Here is a 21,564-nt window from a genome sequence, read left to right as displayed (position 1 = left end):
CGAATGGGCAATCATAGGTCATAGATAGAATATCCATATCATCTGGCCCTTGTGGTCCCTTCCAACTCTGCAGTTCTATGGTTCTATGTCATGCTTTTCATTGGCATTGATGCACGCATTCAGTATAAGGGAGCTTTCTACATTCCCTCTAGGACTAGGCAATGACTGTGATTTCATATCTGTACAATCTGGGGGGAAACTAGCATGGGGAAAATCCGGTTCAAGGCTTGGCAGCACACGTGCGTGCATGTGACTCGATGCCAGGGAGCACACCAGGTCAGGGGTGGCATGGCAGGATCATGCCAACCTGCACAGTCAAACAGACCGAGCAGGTTTTGCAGAGAGTCGTTGCAGGGTTTGCCGAGGAGCTCTGAGCACAAACTGCTTGAAAAGCCTGCTTGCACTCTCTCTCAGGCCTCTTCTCCAGATGTTAGCCAGTGTGGTGCCCTCCTGGCTAGTGGCAGCTAGTGCCCATTGGGGCTGGTAGGGCAGAAAGCAAAGAGGCCAACAGCAGGCAGAGTCAGCAAGTTCTGCTCCTGTCTACACCTTGCTGCCTGCTAAGTCTTCCAAGGACAAAATCGAGGGGAGGAAGATGACAGCCAGGACTACCATTGTTGTGGACTGGCTGGCTGCAGAGGAGTGGAGGGAGGCTGGGAAACCCCGAAAGGAACCGCCAAGGGAAGGAAGCTCAGGGCCAGGGAATTATTGGGGGTAGAACGACAATGAGTGGTCAGAGGGAACATATACCAGAAAGTTCGGTAAATCCTATTGAACTCAGTGGGACCTAGTTAGGAGTAAAAATGCTTCAGATTGCAGTATAAGGCTGCCCATTCTTTACCCAGTAACCTGGGAGTAAGCTCCATTGAATACAGTGGGACATACTTCTGAGTAGACAGTGTAAGGCTCCATTTACAATAAAGGAATAAGCAACGCCCCACATTTCCTAAGAAATGGTTGCTGAAGCATTGCAATGGAAGAATTTAAAGTGAATCGGTGACACTTTCCTTCAAAATTATAAGAATCATAGAATCATAGAATCGTAGCGTTGGAAGAGACCACAAGGGCCATCCAGTCCAACCCCCTGCCGAGCAGGAAACACCATCAAAGCATTCTTGACATATGCCTGTCAAGCCTCTGCTTAAAGACCTCCAAAGGAGGAGACTCCACCACACTCCTTGGTAGCAAATTCCACTGCCGAACTGTTCGGGCTTCATATGCCAGCTTCACCGTTTCCTTCATTTGGTGCACGGATTTTTTTTCCAGGATAAACAGGACTCTGTTTCTGCACCTGCGTGCACACCACATTTAATTGTTCTCCGAGACGTGGAGGAGAGGAAAAAGGGAAAGCAGGACATTCCAGGATCAAATCAGAAACTGGGATGACTTCTGTAATTCTGGGACTGTTCCTGGAAGATCAGGATACTTGGAGGAGATGGCCATTGGCTCTGGCTGTGATTGGCTCTGAATTCCCCTACTGTTGGTCCACTTCCTTTCTGCCCTACCAACCACAATGAGCACCAACCACCACCAGTATTAAGTATGTCGTGTTGCTCTGCTACAGGGTTTCTGTGGTGGCGGAAATCTGGAGGGGAAGCCTCTTCATCTAGAAGCTTCTGCCTCAAAAACGGATCCTGCAAATTCCACCGATCCTCAAAAACGTTAGCCAGTAATCATTTGAAAGTGAGAGGAGCCTTTTTTTTAAAAAGCACAATATGCCTGCCATGAAAGGCTTGGTCATCTTCCAAGTTCATTAAAATATGTTAATTACGTACAAGTGAAAACACTTAAGTTTGGCCCTTCAACCCTTTTACTGAGTTTGCAAGGCGGCTACCAGTGTCGAACAGATTGCTTGCCCCCGAAGCAAAACTTCAACACAATTTATGACCACCCTGTCTCCATGTAGCAACTGTCGTCTTTTCTTGAGCGAGTTGCTTGCTGGGCTAATTGAGTTGAGCACCCCCCCTACCCCCCAGCTGCCTTATGGAGTTCCTTTGTCCTGCTTGGCTTCCTAGCAATGCAAATTCAGAATTGCAGGGGCAGGTTCTTGATATTCTGCTGTGAGCTGGCTTTTATGAACAAACCTCCGCCTGTGAAAGTAGAATTGGACCACCTTGTAAGAAACGCCTCCCCCCTCCATGTGTGCGTGTGTGTGTGTGTGTGTGTGTGTGTGTGTGTTTTGCATAGCGTAGGTTCCCCCCAAAGAATGGTTCTCTTGCTGTTAAATTTATGCACTATGCAAGCATCTGCACTAAGCATTTGAAGCATCGTCATGCCACTTCATGTAAACCAAAAGAATCCCGGGAACTGTAGTTTAAGGCTGTTGAGAGTTCTTAAGAGACCTCTGTTCCTGTCGCAGAACTACAAATCCCAGAGTTCTCCTGGAAGAGAGGTTGAGTGCATACCCTCCAACATTTCTCCGATGAAAATAGGGACATCCTGGGGGGAAGCAGGACATTCTGGGACCAAATCAGAAACCAGGACTGCTTCTGTAAACCCAGGACTGTCCCTGGAAAACAGGGACACTGGGAGGGTCAGTGGTTGTTAAATTTCCTTTGGAAATACCCAGCTACCTGCCCACCTGTGCTCTCCTGTGCTCTTAGTTATCTGGAAGCAGCAGAAAAGCTGCCTGACTCAAAAGCCTGCTTATTAAACTATGGTTTAGGACCATGTGAACCCTGCCCCACTAACTTAACTATGGCTTGCTTATCATTAACAAACCATGGTACAGTCGTACCTCGGGTTACGACCACCTCGGTTTGCGAACAGTTCGGGTTACGAACTGCGCAAACCCGGAAGTGTTTTTGCCGCCCGCCCGCGCGATCGCGCTTTGCGCATGCGCAAAATGGCGGTGCCCATCGCGCTCGGTTTGCGAACTATTCGGGTTACGAACTGCGATCCGGAACGGATCGCGTTCGTAACCCGAGGTATTACTGTATGAAGTTATGGTTTGTTGTTGGCGCACAAACTTTAGTTTGTTTCCGTTGCAGCTTGGTGTCATGTCTGAACCCAGAACCCTTTCTTAACCATGGTTTGTTTGACCACTCCAAATGCTCATCAAACCACAAAGGCATGAGGTAAGAACAGCTGGGGAGCGAGCCAAACTTTAGAGAAACAAATTGTGGTTTCTTTGATCACCTGTGGGAGAACTTGTGGTGTGTTAAACAAACATTGATTTAGGATTATGGGGAAGCCAGCCATTTGTTTGGTGGCCGATGCAACATCACACACATTCACCACACGCCGGTGCCTCTGATGCAGTAAATGCCCTGCTGTTGTTCAGTTGTGGTGGGGGAAATGCAAATACATTCCCCAGTGCTCTCTCTCTCTCTCTTGAGCATGGAAGTCATGCTGTGCAATGCAATGCAATGCCCTTGCAACAAACGGTTGCGCTAGTGATTGAGGTGTAGAATGCAGCTGCAGGAACATACCAGGCACTTAAGGTAAAGGTAAAGGGACCCCTTACCATTAGGTCCAGTCGTGACCGACTCTGGGGTTGCGCGCTCATCTCGCATTATTGGCCGAGGGAGCCGGCGTATAGCTTCCAGGTCATGTGGCCAGCATGACAAAGCCGCTTCTGGCAAACCAGAGCAGCACACGGAAACGCCATTTACCTTCCCGCTATAGCGATTCCTATTTATCTACTTGCATTTTGACGTGCTTTTGAACTGCTAGGTTGGCAGGAGCTGGGACCAAGCAACGGGAGCTCACCCCGTCACAGGGATTCGAACCGCCGACCTTCTGATCAGCAAGCCCTAGGCTCAGTGGTTTAGCCCACAGCGCCACCTGGGTCCCTACCTATAACATCCTAAACTCTGGTGCTCCAATTAATGGCTTGGAAATAAAACTCAGCAAAGGGTATGTAGCTAGACTGAAGGCTCACAGTAGCCTTTGTTGCTGTGACATGTGCACATAGGGTATAATCTGTGTGGATCGTGAAGCAAGTCCATGCTTTAAGCTCTGTCCTCTCAACTGGGGTCACTGTCTCCTTGCAACAACAGCATCTTGCACGTGCCTGTTATGCATTTGTCTTATCCTTGTCTCAACTATGGCCAGGGCTTTTTCAGTACTGGCCCCGACTTGGTGGAACGCTCTCTCACAGGAGACCAGGGCCCTGCGGGATTTGACGTCTTTCCGCAGGGCCTGCAAGACGGAGCTGTTCTGCCTGGCCTTTGGGCTGGACTCAGTCTGACCCCTATGTTTCCCTCCCTTATGGTTTTGATTTGGGCTACTTTAAAATGAGGCTGCATTTTAAAATTTAAAATGTATTTTAACCTGTATTTTAATTAATTGTTTCTCTTTCTTTTACGTCTGATTATAATTTTACTGGTGTCAGCCGCCCTGAGCCCAGTTTGACTGGGGAGGGTGGGGTATAAATAATTTTTTAAAAATCATTATTATTATTATTATTATTTGCAGAACACAAGTAGCTACGCCAGGCTTCCTCAGCCTTGGCCCTCCAGATGTTTTTGGCCTACAACTCCCATGATCCCCTGCTAGCAGGACCAGTGGTCAGGGATGATGGGAATTGTAGTCTCAAAACATCTGGAGGGTTGAGGCTGAGGAAGCCTGACCTACGCTCATGTCAGGAGCAGCATGTGATCAGGATACCCACACGGTGCAAGTGGTTGTGCGATTTGTTGCAGAAAGTCTACCTGGCAGTGTAGCCTATTGTGTGACTGGTGCGAGTCCAAGTGCGACCACGTGGAGATCACTGGGTGCCAGATTGACAATTGACACCTCCACCTGGCTGGCTCCTCCAGCTTTCTTAAGCAGGCCAGCAGAAGAGCTTATTTATTGCATTTATATCCCACCTTCTTCTCCAAGGAGGACATAGTTCACCCCCCCCCCAGTTAATCCCTACAACAACCCTGTGGGGGTAGCTTAGGAGGCTGTGACTGGCCCAAGGTCACCCAATGAGCTTTGTGACAGAGTGGGGATTTGAACCCTGATCTCCCAGGTCCTAGTCCAGTTCTAACCACTACACCACACTGGCTTCTTAGAGTGCTTCCACTATGGTGCAACTACAGTATATAAATTAAGTAGCTAAATAAATATGGGGAAAGCAGCATGTCACTTAGATAAGGATCCGATATATTTTCCTTGAAGTTTGAATTTGTTTTCTTCTGGATTGTTTTATCTGCATACCTGCCAAGTTTGCTGTCAGAGAAATAAGGGACCGGGCCGGAAATAGCAGACCGGAAGTAGCGCTGCAGCCATTTTGGAACTGGGCAGAGCAGCATCAAAAAGTCGCTTCTGAGCATGCTCCGCCCAGTTCCAAAATGGCCGCTGCGCCAGAATAAACCGGGGAAAAACAAAAATATCTGTTTTTTCAGTTAGGTAGGAACAGCTGGAAAAATGGGGATTTCCCGGGGAAAACGGGAGACTTGGCAGCTATGTTTATCTGATATTTTACAGTGTTGTATATAGCGTTGGTTCATGGTTCATGGGGTCACGGAGAACACAACTAAGCAACAAAATAGCTTTGAGATTCCCCCCCTTTTAAATATAAAGTGGCATAGAAATGAAATGAACATCATCATCATCAACAACAACAACAAATACTGTTGCAAAAAAAAAAAAAAGTGCCTAGATATTTCATTGTGATGACCGTGGCCTAGATTTAAGGTACCATTTGGAGATCAGCTTAAATACCTGAGTTTCTAAGACTGCTACTTGGGAGAATGGAATTGTTGATGCACAAGTAACCTGTAGTGCAGTTTTGGGATCTTGGGAAAGCAAAAGCTGGCAAACCACAACCATCCTGATGTATTTTAATCTAGGTGTTTGCTGAATTAGAACTCCCATACTCCAGGACCCTTCATTGAGCTTGGAGGTCGAGGCTGATGCGAGTTGGAGTCTAACTGTATCATGAAGGCAGCCAGGCAGCCCATCTCTGATCTAATGTCACTACTAGCATTAACTACAAAGGAGAAACACATGGCATCCTTTCCTGACAGGATAGGGATATGGCGCTGTGCGCTTCCTGAGTCAGTGGAGATGGAAACTTGGAAGCTGTCAAGGAGACTGTGTCTCCCCGGCAACTGTCTGCTCCTTCTAGAGAGAGGTTTGTTGTTCTCCTCTTGAGACTCAGTGCTCTACTGGCTTCAGGCAGCTGCCTAGGAAGGAGTCCTAGGAAGGAGCCCCTCTGCCCTGAAGACTTATAATAAAAAGGCCAGCCAGAAAGACTACAAAGCCTTTGATTCTACCAAAAGCACTAGAAGGAGAGACTGTCTGTGTGTCTCCTACAAGTTCTATGCAAACGTTAAAGAAAGCATAGCAAGGATGCTTCAAGAAATCTAGCTTTTAATAAAACATCAAGTTTCTAGCTTTTACGGATGAATCGCCCTTAGCCCTTGTGAAATCTAACTTTATTTATTAATTTGACTTCCTCCAAGAGACCAGGTACCGGCGTACATCTCCCTTCCCCAACAAGGTGTTCCAGATGTTGGACTGCCAACTCCCACCAGTCCCAGCCATACCTGCCAAGTTGCTGTCGGAGAAATAAGGGACCGGCCGGAAGTAGCAGACCGGAAGTAGCGCTGCCGCCATTTTGGAACTGGGCGGAGCATGCTCAGAAGTGACTTTTGATGCTGCTTTGCCCAGTTCCAAAATGGCCGTCGTGCCAGAAGTCGCACTGCAGCCATTTTGGAACTGGGCAGAGCAGCATCAAAAGTCGCTTCTGAGCATGCTCCGTCCAGTTCCAAAATGGCCGCCGCGCCAGAATAAACCAGGAAAAAACGAAAAAAATCCGTTTTTTCAGCTAGTAACAGCTGGAAAAACGGGGATTTCCCGGGGAATACGGGAGACTTGGCAGCTATGGTCCCAGCCCGCATGGCAGATGGTCAGGGAAAGATGCGAGTTGCAGTCCAGCAGCATCCGCAGGGAACCCCGGTTATGAAACTATATGACAATCTACCTCCCCTCTTGCAACTACCTGCTTTGTCCTCACAACAACCCTGTTTTTAGAGGTGGTGATTAGGGCAAGGTCCTCCAGTGAGCTTTGTGGATGAGTAGAGATTTGAACCAGGGTTTCAAAAGAACATAAGAAGACTCCTGCTGAATCAGGCCAAAGACCCATTTAGTCCAGCATCCTGTTCTCACAGTGGCCAAACCGATGACTACGGGAAGCCCACAAGCAGGTCCTGAGCATAACAGCAACCTCTCCACTTGTGATTCCCCCCCCCCAAAAAAACTGGCATTCCGATGCGTTCAGTGAAGGTAGAACATAGCCATTGTGGCTATTAGCTGCTGATAGCCTTATCCTTCATGAATTGTTCTTTTAAACCCATGTTAGTTGGTGCCCTTTACTACTTCTCCCTGGTCCAATGATCTAACCACTACACTACCCTGTCTCCAGAGAAACTGTAACAGGCATAGCCAGGTGGGAAATCTGCAAAGAAATGGCACACGTGCAAATGTACAGGTTTTGGAATTCGGGTAACCTTTGCAACAGAATACTGTACGCATGACCCCAGTTACCTGGCTGGGAGTGGAGAGATCAGCTGGATATCTTTGCTTGAATTGCTGGTGACAAATAGCCTGTTGCTATTAATCCTCCTGCTGGCTTGCTGAGTGTTACTTCCCATTCTGCTCTAATGAGCCGAGGATCCCAGCTGCCTTTGGTTCCCCCCCCCCAACACACTGCAAGGGCCTGCCTCAAGCAGAGTGGTTGGGGCTATGAATGGGGCCAGCCTGTCTGGGCTCTCTAGCCTTCAGCTTCGGCTTGGCTTGGAGATTCCTGCTTGCCCGCTAGCTATGATATCTCCAGCAGATGTCTCTCAGCTGTTCCTGACAGCTGGCGGGGAGATGCAAAGGCAAGGAGCAGGGAGGTGGCGGAGGGTGGGGGGGGTGGGATGAGGAGGAGAAGGAGGAAGTGAAGGCATTCCTTTGCTACTTCCAGCTGCTGTTGCGAAATAGACCGCTGCAACCTTTTCTTTCAAACTCTAGGGGAAAAGATTACTGAAGGCAAGAAAAATTAAGTGAAATGATGTTTATGGGGGTGGGAAGAAGGGGAAATTTGGTTTCAGCAAATCCCAATATAGCCTTGCCGCCGTTTCAAAATTTGTTCCATTTTCAATTTGTGTGCCACCTTTATAAATTGGGATGTCAGGAAACTGCTTTTATACCGAGTCGGTTCATTGGTCTTTCCAGCTTAGCAATTGAGTGGCAGCAGCTCTCCAAAATGCTTCAGGTAGCCCCCACCCCCCAATCCTACCCGGAATATACCTGGTACCATCTGCATGCAAGTAGCTGTGCTACCACTCAGCTGTGCCCCCCCCCCAGTTACTTTACCCAAGGCAGTTAACAACCCACAGAAATGACAAAGCGTACAAGGAAAATCACATTGCTGTTCTGTAGCAGTTCAAATGATAATCTAAAAGCAAACTAATAAGAGGAATCCCATTTCACACACAGCATTACAAAATGCTAATGCAGTATCACTAAACATTTTAAAAACATTTTTAAAAACAACATTTAAAACATTTTTTTAAAAAAAAAACATTTTTTAAAAAAGTCACCCCCATTGGTTACAAGAAGTATAATTACAGACGGACAAGATGGCAGCTGCTAGAACACAGGAACACAAAATGCAGAAAAAGGAATAACTGAGCAGCTAGATCACATCTTTCCTTCCCTGTCCTGGGGGGCCATGTGTCACCCAAGCCATCCTGAGAACACGACACTGCCACCTCCATAGATTTGAGGATCAGGATGAGCTTAAGATGGCGCTGCAAATCTTGGGTGCCACAAAACCAGCTTCCCCATTTGGTGTTGATTCTGTGTGGGGGTGGTGGGTGGTGGATCTACACCCCCCCCATCTCTGAACTAAATGATCAGGAATCAGAGAAAATTTCATTTCAGTTCTTTGCAAGGATCTCAAGCAACTAGGCAGGTATTTTGTAGGCCAGTGATAACTGACCAATAGGTGGGGCATGGTTCTACCTACTGTCTTTTCCTCTTCCTCATCACACTCTAGGCTTTTGTTTCTACAGACACCTCCCACCCACACCCACCCCAATCTCAAGTCTCATCTCTCCTGCTTCTGCTGCCCCCAGGCCCCTTCTCCCCCAATGCAAGGATCTTTGGATTCTCAACGGAGCAAACGAAAAGTTTGTCATTAACAAAACCCAGAGCTGGAGGGACAGCCCTTGTCCTTAAATGGCCGGCATCAGGTCCAGTTGCTGCTGCCACTTTTGTGCTTGTGTGTGTGTACCCGTGTGCCTCGATGTTGCACAATGACTGTGTAAAGCTGGGGCAAAGGCAGGGAATCATAGAAATGGGAGGGACCCTGAGAATCATCTAGTCCAGCCGCCTGCAATATCCTGGTTTTAAGAGCACAAGAGTAAGATTATGGTTGGGGAGGATTTTCCAAACTCGGCGTTATTATAATGCACCATTTTGGCATCTCCACTTAGGGAATTTGAGGAGCAGCGTAACTTTCCTTCTGAGACCTTGAATATCTGTTGCCAGTCGAGTTCACAGTATTGAGCCAGCTCAGTCATTGACTTTCCAATTCGTTGTTGCTTTCTCAAATCTCAGCTTTAATTTTTTTTTAAAGAGAGGGCAAGTTTCTAGTGCTCATTATCTCATTATGGTAGAGAAGAAACTGGGGAAATGATGTGTTGTTATTATACACATAGCACAGGTTTTGCCAACCTGCCGCTTCCCTGTGCTTTTGAACTATGATTCCCATCAGCCCCAGCCTGCCTGCCCAATGGTCATGGATAATGGGAGCTATAGTCCAAAATATAATAATATAATAATAATTTATTATTTATACCCCGCCCATCTGGCCGGGTTCCCCCAGCCACTCTGGGTGGCTTCCAACAAAATAGTAAAATACAGAAATCCATCAAACATTAAAAGCTTCCCTAAACAGGGTTGCCTTGAGATGCCTTCTAAAGGTCTGGTAATTGTTGTTCTCTTTGACCTCTGGTGGGAGGGCATTCCACAGGGTGGGTGCCACTACTGAGAAGGCCCTCTGCCTGGTTCCCTGTAACTTGGCTTCTCGTAGCGAGGGAATATTGGGTGGCTTCTCGTAGCAAAGGAACATTGGGTGGGCACCATACTGAGGAGGAAAGCATTTGTCTAGCCCAGGTGTAGGAACCTTTGACCATTCAGATGCTGCTGAATGCAGCTCCCACCATCCCTTGCCATTGGGCGTACTTCCTGGGGCTGATGGGAGTTCTAGTTCAGCAACATTTGGAAGGTTTCAGCTTCCCCGCAGCTGAGCTAGCCCTTCAGAGCCCCCAAAGCATTTCACCTATGTCAGACTAGAAAAGAGGCTGATTATATGGTTTGCCTAAGGACACCGATTTAAGGCTGGGTTTATCAATGTAGCAGAATTAGGCGGGGATGAAGTAATGCCAAGGTGCAGAATGGACTGTGCCATGTTCAGGCTGCAAGTGGGAAATAACACTTTGGGCTGTGTTTCCACATTAAAACACCCACCTCCCTTCTGGTAGAAAATTAGCAAACCAGGGTCAGTCCTTTCATGCCTACTATGTTGTTGTTGTTTTCTGTTTGTAGGGAGCTATTTAATGCTGGGGAAACATTCAAAATGGTGACCAAAAGAGGTTGCCAACTTGTTTAGGCTTAGGGGCACATTGGAGAAACTGTTGTGGACTCCCCACCCCACCCCACAAACACCATTCAACCAAGTGAAGCCTATACTATCTCCAGTAGAATTTCCCCCCAAGCCTAATTTCTATGGAGGAGGGGCCCTTTGGAGCACCAAGGAAGACCTCTGCAGGCACATGAGTGCCCACGGGCACCGTGTTGGCAACCTCAGACCTACAAACGCCCTGAAGTGGTCCAGTCTATTCTACCTGTGTGTGTATAAACCGGTGTTCAAGGCAGAGGTGAGGCTTAAAGGATATGGGCTTGCTAATTCACGGCTCCGTCTCTTCGCTGCCATGCTGCTCAAGCTGTTACCTGCTAGAGGCTTGGGACCATTTCCAGGGCGGCATCTTCCTTCCACGCGAGAGCACTTGGTAGGATGCTTCATGCGGATGAATGCACACGGAAGTATTTCATTGGAACAGGCCATCCCCAGAACTTGCTCGGAAGGCAGGTCCCCTGTGAGTCGCGGCTTGCATTCCTGGATAGACCCAGCTTAAAGAATTGTCTCCCGTCAAGTTTACACGGATGATTTGTTCTGACAAAACCTGTCCGTGTGTGGGCACACACTCCAAAGCTCATCCGGCAGAGGTGTCCTGGGACTGGCCCAAACAAATGCAGAAGCTGTATTGTGAAGCCAGGATGCAGCCATTAGGGCCTGGCTGGGGGGTGGGGGGCTTCTTTCTGCATTGCAACCCCTTGTTTTTTAATGCTGCTTGTTAATGGTTCATAAATCTCAATTCCTGAGCAGCGGATAATTAGGGAAAAGAATAATCCCAATTTCTGCAGATCTACCCAGGGAGCTGGGTTGGGTGGGAGGGGGAAGAGTAGGAACATAATTCATTTTTAAAAAAACAAAAAACTGCAAACTATCCCCACTGCTGAATTCATGATTTGTAATGCAGAATTTTAGGCTCCTTTCAGATGGATTCGTTCCTGTCACACTGCAAGCAAATGTGAGGGGGGGGGGGCACAGAGAAATGCAACTGGCCAAGCCAGTGTTTTTGCATTCCTTTTCCCCACTCCATTTCAGGAAGGACTCAGCTTCCAAGTTTCACTCAAATGGAGTGCTGGAAGAGAATGCACATTTGTGTCCCTTTTGAAGCTGCTGTACTGCTTCCTGCAGAAGAATCTATTTCAAAATGCTTTGGGAAGCTTCTATAGTTTTGCTTGCTTGGCTTCACCTAATGCATTTCTCCATCATTCTGGAATGTGACAGTGCTTTGGCTACGGTTGAGCAGGACTCATGGTTTTAATCGAATTCATGCCATTAATTTGGTAGGTAGCTGTTTGGCAAGCTGATTTTTCCCTTTAGCTTTGGAACTGCGATCTGGGGATATTCGTACTGGCTTACCTTACAAGGTAGTTGGAATTATTCTTTTGAGAATGTGTGTGAAGCACTTTTAAAAAAACATGATACAAATGTGAAATATAATTATTAGCTTCTGTTTGTGTTCAGTGGGCAAGTAGATGGCGCCTTTTCTGAAAACAGTTGGGTTTTATTTACACTTAAGCAATATGGACACTTTGTTAAATAAACTCCCTTGCTTTCTGGCCGCCATATTTAGCACCAGAAAGGCTGTTAGGCTTATGACCAAGGCATCTAATAAATTCCAATAATGTGGGGGCAACCTCATAAGAAGAGAAGACTCCCTGGAAAAGACCCTGATGTTGGGAAAGTTTGAGGGCACAAGGAGAAGGAGACGACAGAGGACGAGATGGTTGGACAGTGTTCTCAAAGCTACAAACATGAGTTTGACCAAGCTGCGGGAGGCAGTGGAAGACAGGAGTGCCTGGCGTGCTCTGGTTCATGGGGACACAAAGAGTCGGACACAACTAAACGACTAAACAACAACAAGAGTCCCTAATTATTTGGGGTTTCCTTTGGAAGACTGACACGGGTGGCACTGTGGGTTAAACCACTGAGCCTAGGGCTTGCCGATCAGAAGGTCGGCGGTTCGAATCCCCATGATGGGGTGAGCTCCCGTTGCTCGGTCCCAGCTTCTGCCAACCTAGCAGTTCGAAAGCATGTCAAAGTGCAAGTAGATAAATAGGTACCCCTTCAAGCGGGAAGGTAAACGGCGTTTCTGTGTGCTGCTCTGGTTCGCCAGAAGCGGGTTTTGTCATGCTGGCCACATGACCCGGAAGCTGTCTGAGGACAAACGCCGGCTCCTTCGGCCAATAACGCAACATGAGCGCTGTAACCCCAGAGTCGGCAATGACTGGACCTCATGGTCAGGGGTCCCTTTACCTTGGAAGAAGGTTGCCCATAGGGTTGTAGGGTGGATGTCTTTCAAGGAGATACCTCTCATATTTAGGTTGAGGTCACCTCCCAGAATTGCTTCCCTATCGGAGAAGGAGAGGAATTTGTTTAGTTTTTTCTGGATGAACTCTAGTTGTTTCAAATTTGGGGCATATATGGAGCCAGTTGTCAGTTTAGTTTTGCCATCTGGTGTCCCTTTAGCACAAATGAATCATTTGTCTTTTAGGACTGTCGTGGCTTTGAAGTTCAGTTCTCTACTGAGTAATATGGCTACTCCGCGGGCCTTTCCTGGGCCAGGTGCAACCCATTGTTGACTGAAGTGGAGATTGCTCAGGAGTTTGCTTCTTTTGGGTGGATTATGTATTTCTTGTAGGAAGAGACTGGGGTCGGCGTGTGTGTGTGTGTGTCTATTTTGTTTGTGTGGTGGTTCTTTGTGTGCTGCGGGTAGCACACAAAGGAGTGGGGGGCTGAGAGACTGTGTTATGTGTTGTTGGGATGAGGGGGGAGTGGAGAGGGTGAATTGTTGTTGTCTGAGTATTGGGTTGGGGATGGGATTGGGGGGGTCTCTATGGAGGGGTGGGGTAGGGGCGATAGTGGTTGTGCTGGCAATATTAATGGCTTGAGGGGAGAGGAGAAAAGGAGGGGGGTCACCGGTCCATCAATTCGAAGTGATTTCCGTATGCTTCATTTCGCTGTGGTGGTTGTTAGTCTACGGCAGGGGTCAGCAACCTTTTTCAGCTGTGGGCCGTTCCACCGTCCCTCAGACCATGTGGTGGGCCGGACTATATGGGGGGGGGGGGAAATGAATGAATTTCTACGCCCCACAAATAACCCAGAGATGCATTTTAAATAAAAGCACACATTCTACTCATGTAACAACACGCTGATTCCCGGACCGTCTGCGTGCCGGATTTAGAAGGCGATTGGGCCGGATTGGGCCCCCGGGCCTTAGGTTGCCTACCCCTGCTCTACGGTATATGGGTTTAGCTGAGGTTGGTTTGTCGTCTTGTGTTGTACAGTATGTTCGGTGGGGCGGTTCTGTGAGCCCGGGCCTGTTTGTGCTTCACCATCAGCCAGGGATGAACTGACGATAGGCCCTAGAACGCACTCAACCATCACCCGCAAACTGTTTTTTGTCTCACTGCCTTGATTTCATTTAAAATGGTGGAAGATTGCCCGCCATTACCAGTCTTTGAATCTAGGCTCCCCTCCCTCCCAACAAGCTCTTGAGGAATGCCAGCTTCCCCTCTTTTAAATCAAGTGCTGTAGTGTAATGTTGTGGACAGATGGCGAAATTCCTTCAGAGTGAATGCTTGGGCGGTGGGGGGGGGGAGAGAAAGGCAGCATGTGCCAAGCCCTGCTGTGAAGGCTGAGGAAACTCTGTTCCCTGGGTGGGCTGCTTGCTGGCCCTTTGGAATTCTCCAGCTTCCTCCCCATAGAGACCTTACAGCTTCCTGGCTCCTCTTTGTTGTTGATCCTATCTGGGTGTTCTGCCTGCAGTGGCTGTGGCCCAAATGCATGTCAAATATGCGCACCCCGTTTCTGGGCAATTCCACACCTCCCCAATCCAAGAGGTGTGTGTATATGAAATATAAAACCAAGCTCATGGTTCCCTCCTGACCTCTCGTGGTGTGTGGGGGGGTATCTAGTAGTAGCAACACAGTCGAATGATGGTTATAGTTTGTGGGCATGCACTGCCACCTGCTGGTGACTTCATAGCATCATAGACACAAGAGTTCCTCGTTCTTCATTTTTACATTTTTTTATTTTTTAATAATGATTGTTATTGATTTTATAAACACAAAAGAGAAAAACAAAAGATCAACAACAACTTAAAAGGCAGTAAAACACATTAAGGAACAATAACATAACAATAAAAAAGACAAACATTAAATACAAATACAAATTTCTTTAGCATTGTATATAGGGACCTCCTCGAGTTCCCTCCATCTGCTCTTCATTTCATTTTTATCTTTAGCAATTTCTAATGCATTTTATATACATATCTTAAAATTTCAAATCTATCCTTTCTGTGTACTTCACTTAGATTTTAAATCCTCAGCTTCTATACAATTCTAAATCTATTCTTGGTATACAATTTTTGCATATTTTTTCAAATAGATTTTAAAGTCTTTCCACTCTTCTTCTGTCGCTTCTTGTCCCCTTCTGGTTTCATGCTAACTTACAGGGATGCAGCCCCCACATAACTGGCTTGTGGAATGCATTGTAATAATGGGGGGAGGGGAGAGATTAGGCATGTTTATGGATGATGGGTCTGCTGGTGGAGGGAGGGTACATTATGTTACAATTCATGGGCTAGTTTATGTGTTTATATGCGGAATTTGGAAAATACAGCCGTACCATTGGTTCTCGAACGTAATCCGTTCCAGAAGTCTGTTCGACTTCTGAAAACATTCGAAAACCAAGGCGCAGCTTTCGATTGCCTGCAGGAGCTTCCTGCACTCAATCGGAAGCCGCGTCGGAAGTCCGGCTTCCAAAAAATGTTCGCAAACCGGAACACTCCCGGGTTTGCGGCGTTTGGGAGCCAAAACGTACGAGTACCAAGGGGTTTGCGGACTAAGGTACAACTGTATGGTTTTCTGGAAATCATAGCATTGTAGAGATGGAAGGGACCCAGAGAGTCAACCCCCCCCCTGCAATGCAGGATTCTTAACTAAAGCATTCATGACAGATGACCATCCAACCTCGGCTTAAAAACCTCTACCACCTTCCATGGGAGTCTGTTCCATGGTTGAACAGCCCTTACAGCCAGAAAGTTCTTCCTAATGTTAAGTCAAAATCTCCTTTCTTGTAACTTGAATCCGTTGCTTTGAGTCCTACCCTCCAGAGCAGGAGAAAACAAGCTTGCTCCATCTTCCATGTGACAGCCCTTTAAATATTTGAAGATGGCTATCATATCTTCTCTTTTCCATGATAAACATACCCAACTCCCTCAACCTTTCCTCATAAAGCTTGGCTTCCTTGATCATCTTGCTTGCCCTCCTCTGCGCACTTTCCAGCTTGTCAATATTCTTAAATTGTGGTGCCCGGAATTGGGCACAGTATTCCAGGTGTGGTCTGACCAAGGCAGAATAGAGTGTACTATTCCTTCCCTTGATCTGGACACTATACTTCTAGAATAGCCTTAGCTTTTTTTCGCTGCTGCATCACACTGTTGACTCATTCAAAAAAATAACACATTCTCTTGCAGAAATTGTTTTTTGGAACTCCAAGCTGAGGAGTCTTTGTTAGTGAACTCACCAGGAGGTGTACTGACTACTTCAATTTTTTGAGTAAGGAGAGTTGTCGGTGTCAACAAAAAAGGTTCTTCTGGGTCATTGGAGACAGGGGTTAAAGGTCTGGCATTAATAATTGCTGCAACTTCTGCCACGAAGGTTGTCAGACTCTCGTGAGTAAACCTAGTATTCCCTATTTGTAGGAAGATGGAATCTAAGATTCTACGAGCCACTCCTATCATTCTTTCCCAAGTTCCTCCCATGTGGGAAGAATGCGGTGGATTGAAGGTCCATGTACAAGTTTGACTGCTCAAATATCTTTCTACTTGTTTTGTGTCTAAGTTTGAGAGAATGCTCAGTTCTTTGGAGGCACCAATGAAATTAGTGCCTCTGTCAAAGCGAATGTGTTTTATAGGGCCTCTAATAGCAATAAAACGTCTTAAAGCATTAATAAAGCTAGACGTGTCCATAGACTCAATCACTTCAATGTGGACAGTTCTAATAGACATGCAGATGAACAAGACTGCCCAGATGGTTACTTCTTCTAGAAACACACAGTTAAACCATGGAATTTGCTCCCACAAGATGTAGTGACGGTCATCAACTCGGATGGCTTTAAGAAAGGGCTAGATGAAGTCACAGAGGATAAGGTTACTCATGGCTACTTAGCCACAATGGCTATGTTACACCTCTTCTGCATCCCAGTTGCTCAGAATCCCACTCAGATCCTGCTTTCAGGCTTCCCATAGGCATCTGGGTGACTACTGCGAGGAGCAGGCTGCTGGTTTTGGTAGGCTTTGGCCCACCTGACCCAACAAGGGTGTGCGCTTATGATGGCTTTACTACATAAATCAAGGCCGCAAGGCTATAGTCTTTAGCTCCAGGTACCTGAGACCAATTGCTAGAACTGGAGCTGAGAAAGCTGGAGGCAGAAATGCGGTGGGCAGAAGATGCTGCTCTTGTTGACCCAGGCGACAGAAGAAATCAAGTTCCATGAATTTATGCTAGGCCTGGACAATGCACAGGCTTCCTGTTGCCTGCCAGTTGCTGGGGGCAATATGGAACATCCTGTTTCCTTTTAGTGCTATCTCCTGTCATTACAGTCTGGCCTGACCCCAGACTGTACTGATGGCAGAAGCCAAAGTGTTCTGTGAGGATGGGTTCTGGGGGAACGCCCGCAGCAAACTGAAACCTCCTCAGGCAGCAGCCATTTTGAGTTCAGCCGCTTGTCGCAAGAGTGTCATAGGTGAAATCTACACACACATGAAAAACGCTGCGAAAATGCTTTTTAAAAAACGTTTTGAAAAATATATATTGAATTTGCCATAGCTCACCATTGCCATCTAATGTCACATTTGTATATTGCACTTTACAACACACTTTTTATTTACAACGTTTGATTTGCAGTTTCGTAGCTGAGTCTGCAGCGTTAAATAAAGGCTGTTGCTTTTGTCCCGCAGTTCAGTCTTTGGTGGCATCATTTTGTAAAGTTTGCAGTAGCTAACAGTTTGGAAGAGCTGATTTGGCTAGGGCAGTGGTTCCCAACAGGTGGTCCGAGGACCCCCAGGGGTCCACGAGCTATGCCAGAGGGGTCCGCAAGATGCTATTAGAAAAATATATATATTAAATATATTTCGTATGATAACAGATTTTTTGTTTTGGCCGCTTCCTGCATGAGCAGAGTCTAGCACAAAACTAGAATTAGATAGAGGCAGTAGTTCTGCTGTATGCCGTTAGGTGGCGCTTTACAAACACTACTGTTTTGCAAAGAGGCAGCGCACGCATTCTACTAACGCTCACCTCCCCAAGATGCTTTGCTCACGTCGGCTTCATTTGTGCGCTACTGCGCAGGTACCCTGTCTTCTCCATTCCCCTCCCTCCTCCCTGGCGCGCGCTGCCTCTTTGCAAAACAGTAGTGTTTGTAAACAACCGTTGTTTTTCGCGGAAGCTACAGTTCGCGTAGTTAAAAATGGACCGTTGGTTAAAAAGTGGTTCATCTCATTAAGAACTGAAAATTAAAACTAACTGTATACTGATGGAGTACTCTGTTGTAACTGTAAAAAACGTATAAATATAAAATATAAAAAGACTCTTAATTTGGCTCTCACTTTTTAATTTTAGGATTAGGAATTAATGGGGGTCCTTGTCACAATAGCGGCTCGATGAGGGGTCCTCGAGAAAATTTTGTTGGGAACCCCTGGCTAGGGTCCAGTTGCATGAGATTCCCAGTTTATTTCACCAGGATGCTGGCAGCCACTCTCCAAGGTTTGAGACAGAAGGCTCTTTTTCATCCCTACCTGGAAATGCCTTCTGCATGCAAGGCAGCTACTGTACCAATGAACTAGGGCCCTTCTCCTAGCAGATTCCTGTTAATTGGACGTTGGTACTCAAAGCAGCAAACACCTTTCTGTCCTGCACTGGTTTGGAGAACTTGCGTCTCATTTTTGGGGGGCCAATCAAAAAATGTTCCCGCGAAGAAGCTTGCCTCCTTCACGGGCCACCCCCAGGAGCTCTGGAAGGAGGCATGCTTCAGCCTGCCTGAGACCTAATCCACAAACACTTAACCTGGATGAAAGGTTTGCCTGCTGCTGCGTTTTGGTCCTGGACTAGTGCCGTGAGATCTAACAAAGTTCCTTTTGTCATTTCCTTCACAGTCTTGGTGTCCAAATCCTCTCCGAAGAAGCCTCGTGGCCGGAACATCTTCAAGGCTTTCTTCTGTTGCTTTCGCGCACAGAATGTCGGGCAGTCGGGCTTTGGTGGGGATCATGGCCCACACAAGGAGGAAACCAGCACCATCGCCAAGGTGAGTGGAGGCTGACCCAGCAAATACTGAATTACACCCAGAGAGTATAACAGGCAGTACTAGTAGTATCCGAGCTTCTTTTCTCTAGCTGCTCTCTGTATTCTAGCTATCCAGATTTAGGGTGTGCCCCATTAGGATATAAAAACTGTCCCAGTTCTCCAGCTACCCAGATCCTGAAATTGTCCCTGTCTCTGTGCAAATGATCTCTCTCGCTTGACACTTCCTCTCATCAGCATTTTTAACTTTTTAAACTCCCAGCTGACCAGAGTTCACAAGATACCTTTGTTAGCCTCTGTTTACATCTGACTGGCTCTCTCCCAATCAAAAATGGCTTTCAGGGGGGAGCAGTTACTTTGGATTGGAAGCAAACGCTTCTATAGCCGTTTCGCACATTACAGCTCTGCCCTGTAGGAAATAACGTAAAACCCACATGCATGACTTTTTGTGAATATCAATATTTCACTGCTTGCTAATGAGCTGGGAAGTCATGGCTAGTTTCTGGGAAGACATATAACTGGGCTTCAGCCCATTTTCTATCCAGGGGAGGGAAACTCTTGCACAGTGGTACCTTGGTTCTCAAATTAAGCCATTTCAGAAGTCCGTTCCAAAACCAAAGCGTTCCAAAACCAAGGCACGCTTTCCCATAGAAAGTAATGCAAAATGGATTAATCTGTTCCAGACTTTGAAAAACAACCCCTAAAACAGCAATTTAACATGAATTTTACTAACAAGATCCATAAAATGAAAGCAATAATCAATATACTGTGGTATAAAATAAATAAGACAGTATTGTAGATGATTAAAATTATTTTTTTTTTCTTGCCTGCACTGATGATAGTCATTGTTTGGATGGGGGGGCTTTTATCCATTTCTGCAGTCACACAATCAGTCAGTCAATCAGTAGCTGAACTGGATTCCTCGCAGCCACAAAAACAAATTAACCAAAAAAGCCTCAAAAACAAAAACGCAAAATAAATAGCAAAAACAAAAGTACCAAACTTAATCCGTTCCGGAAGTCCGTTTGACTTCCGAAATGTTTGAAAACCAAGGCGCAGCTTCTATTTGGTGCAGGGACCCCAGAAACAATAACTGGCAGCCACATCAGATGTTCGGCTTCCGAAAAACATTCGAAAACTGCAAGACTTACTTCTGGGTTTTTGACGTTTGGGAACCAAGGTGTTGTGAGTACTGCGGCGTTTGAGAACCAAGGTACCACTGTAGATGCTGCTGGTCTCATATCCCGCATCCCTCCTCAAAACCCATGCATTTGACCGCATTGCCACCGCCATCTATATCTATTGCCACCCCCTCCGCTTTTAAAAATGAAAATATATGAAGCTATATATAGTAAAGGAAACTACTGCTGATCATATATAGAGTGCTCTTCCTCTCAGCACTGAATTTCTGCAGCCTGTCGCCTACACACTTTAGAGTAAAGGAGCTGAGGCTTCCTTCTGGGTCAGTTAGCAGGGCTCCCTCACTGTTCTCAGTCAAGAAACCTCTTCTTTGAAGACTTGAGCACTCTGCCAACCTCCATCACAGTCCAAGCTTTTGAGGCTTGTAGGATCACCTTGTCCATTACCTTTAGGATTCTGCTCCTTAAAAACTTAGTGGGTAAATTCAGAGGCTTTCTGAGATCCCTGATAGTAGTATTACACCGTCTTGCCTTTTTTCATGATACCTACATCTCTGCTTTCCTCTTTCCCCTCCCCTTTTAGTCTGATCTGTTGCAGTGTCTTCAATACCAGTTTTACCAGGTATGTTTTTGTTCCAAAGCCAAGGGAGATCTGCACCTCCTCTTTAGCCAGGACTGTGCTTACCTTGTGCGCAAGAGTGCAAAAAACAAAACAAAACCATTCTCCACTGAGATGAACTTGCGTTTTGATTCTGACATCAGAATAAATGCAAGGAAATCTGCCCATCATTTGGTTGCATTACATACCTTTTCCTGCTAGCCGTGGGAAGTGGACAAGGAGTTCTAATCAAAGCCCCACATCCTGATCTCTGCAAGTTCTGCTTTTCATACCCCACACTTACCTTTTGCCCTGCCCTTTCCAGGCAAAGATCTGTGCTTTAGAAGCTCCATGTCTGAGCTGGTTTTTTTTTTTTGCCAGCTCCTTAGAACTCTTTAACACTCAACCAGAGCAAATGTCAGTTCCGCAGATGGTCGTTTGGTCTGAGTGAGCTTTAAAGAGCGGGTTTTTTTACAGGGAAAGCTGCTGAGTCCTAAAGCAAGTAGTGTTGGCTGATGCCAATTGGGACTGGTAAGGTGGATGGCAGGGAGACATAACTTTAGGTGGAGCTGCAGCCAATGACAGGCAGAGCCACCCCCTGACTGGTGGTAAGCAAGGGCAGCCCGAGTTTTGTGGGGCAGCACCTCATTCACCTTAATGGACCAGCCTCGGCTGAGAACAGAGTGGGAAACCCGTGATCCTTTCAGACCTTGTTAGACTCCAGTTCCCATCAGCATGGCCAGTGGTCTGGGATGATGGGAGCAGTAGTTCAGCAATATCTGGAGGGCCATAGGACCCCTGCTCTAGTAGCCTTTGCCCATGTTTGCCCCAGTCCAGGCAAAGTCAGTCACTACTAAGTCCTTTTGAAGCCAGTGGAGCAAGTTTGTCACAACTAATACAAATCCCACT

At 46.7% G+C, this 21,564-nt stretch overlaps 1 protein-coding gene across 2 annotated transcripts in view; it reads left to right on the top strand.

The window, feature by feature from the left end:
- Positions 1-21,564, top strand: part of CTDSP2 (CTD small phosphatase 2) — a 62,803-nt gene that overhangs the window by 26,858 nt on the left and 14,381 nt on the right. The window contains exons 2-3 of one of the 2 annotated variants that reach the window (XM_035103045.2): positions 18,774-18,922; positions 20,641-20,679. In XM_035103045.2, the coding sequence (XP_034958936.1) occupies positions 18,774-18,922; positions 20,641-20,679 (188 nt within the window). The remainder of the gene's footprint in view (positions 1-18,773; positions 18,923-20,640; positions 20,680-21,564) is intronic. The other variant, XM_035103055.2, reaches the window with a different exon arrangement.

The sequence above is a fragment of the Zootoca vivipara genome, chromosome 2 (genome assembly GCF_963506605.1).
Source record: "Zootoca vivipara chromosome 2, rZooViv1.1, whole genome shotgun sequence".
Classification (NCBI taxonomy): Eukaryota; Metazoa; Chordata; class Lepidosauria; order Squamata; family Lacertidae; genus Zootoca; species Zootoca vivipara.
This window is presented reverse-complemented; position numbering and strand designations above follow the sequence as displayed.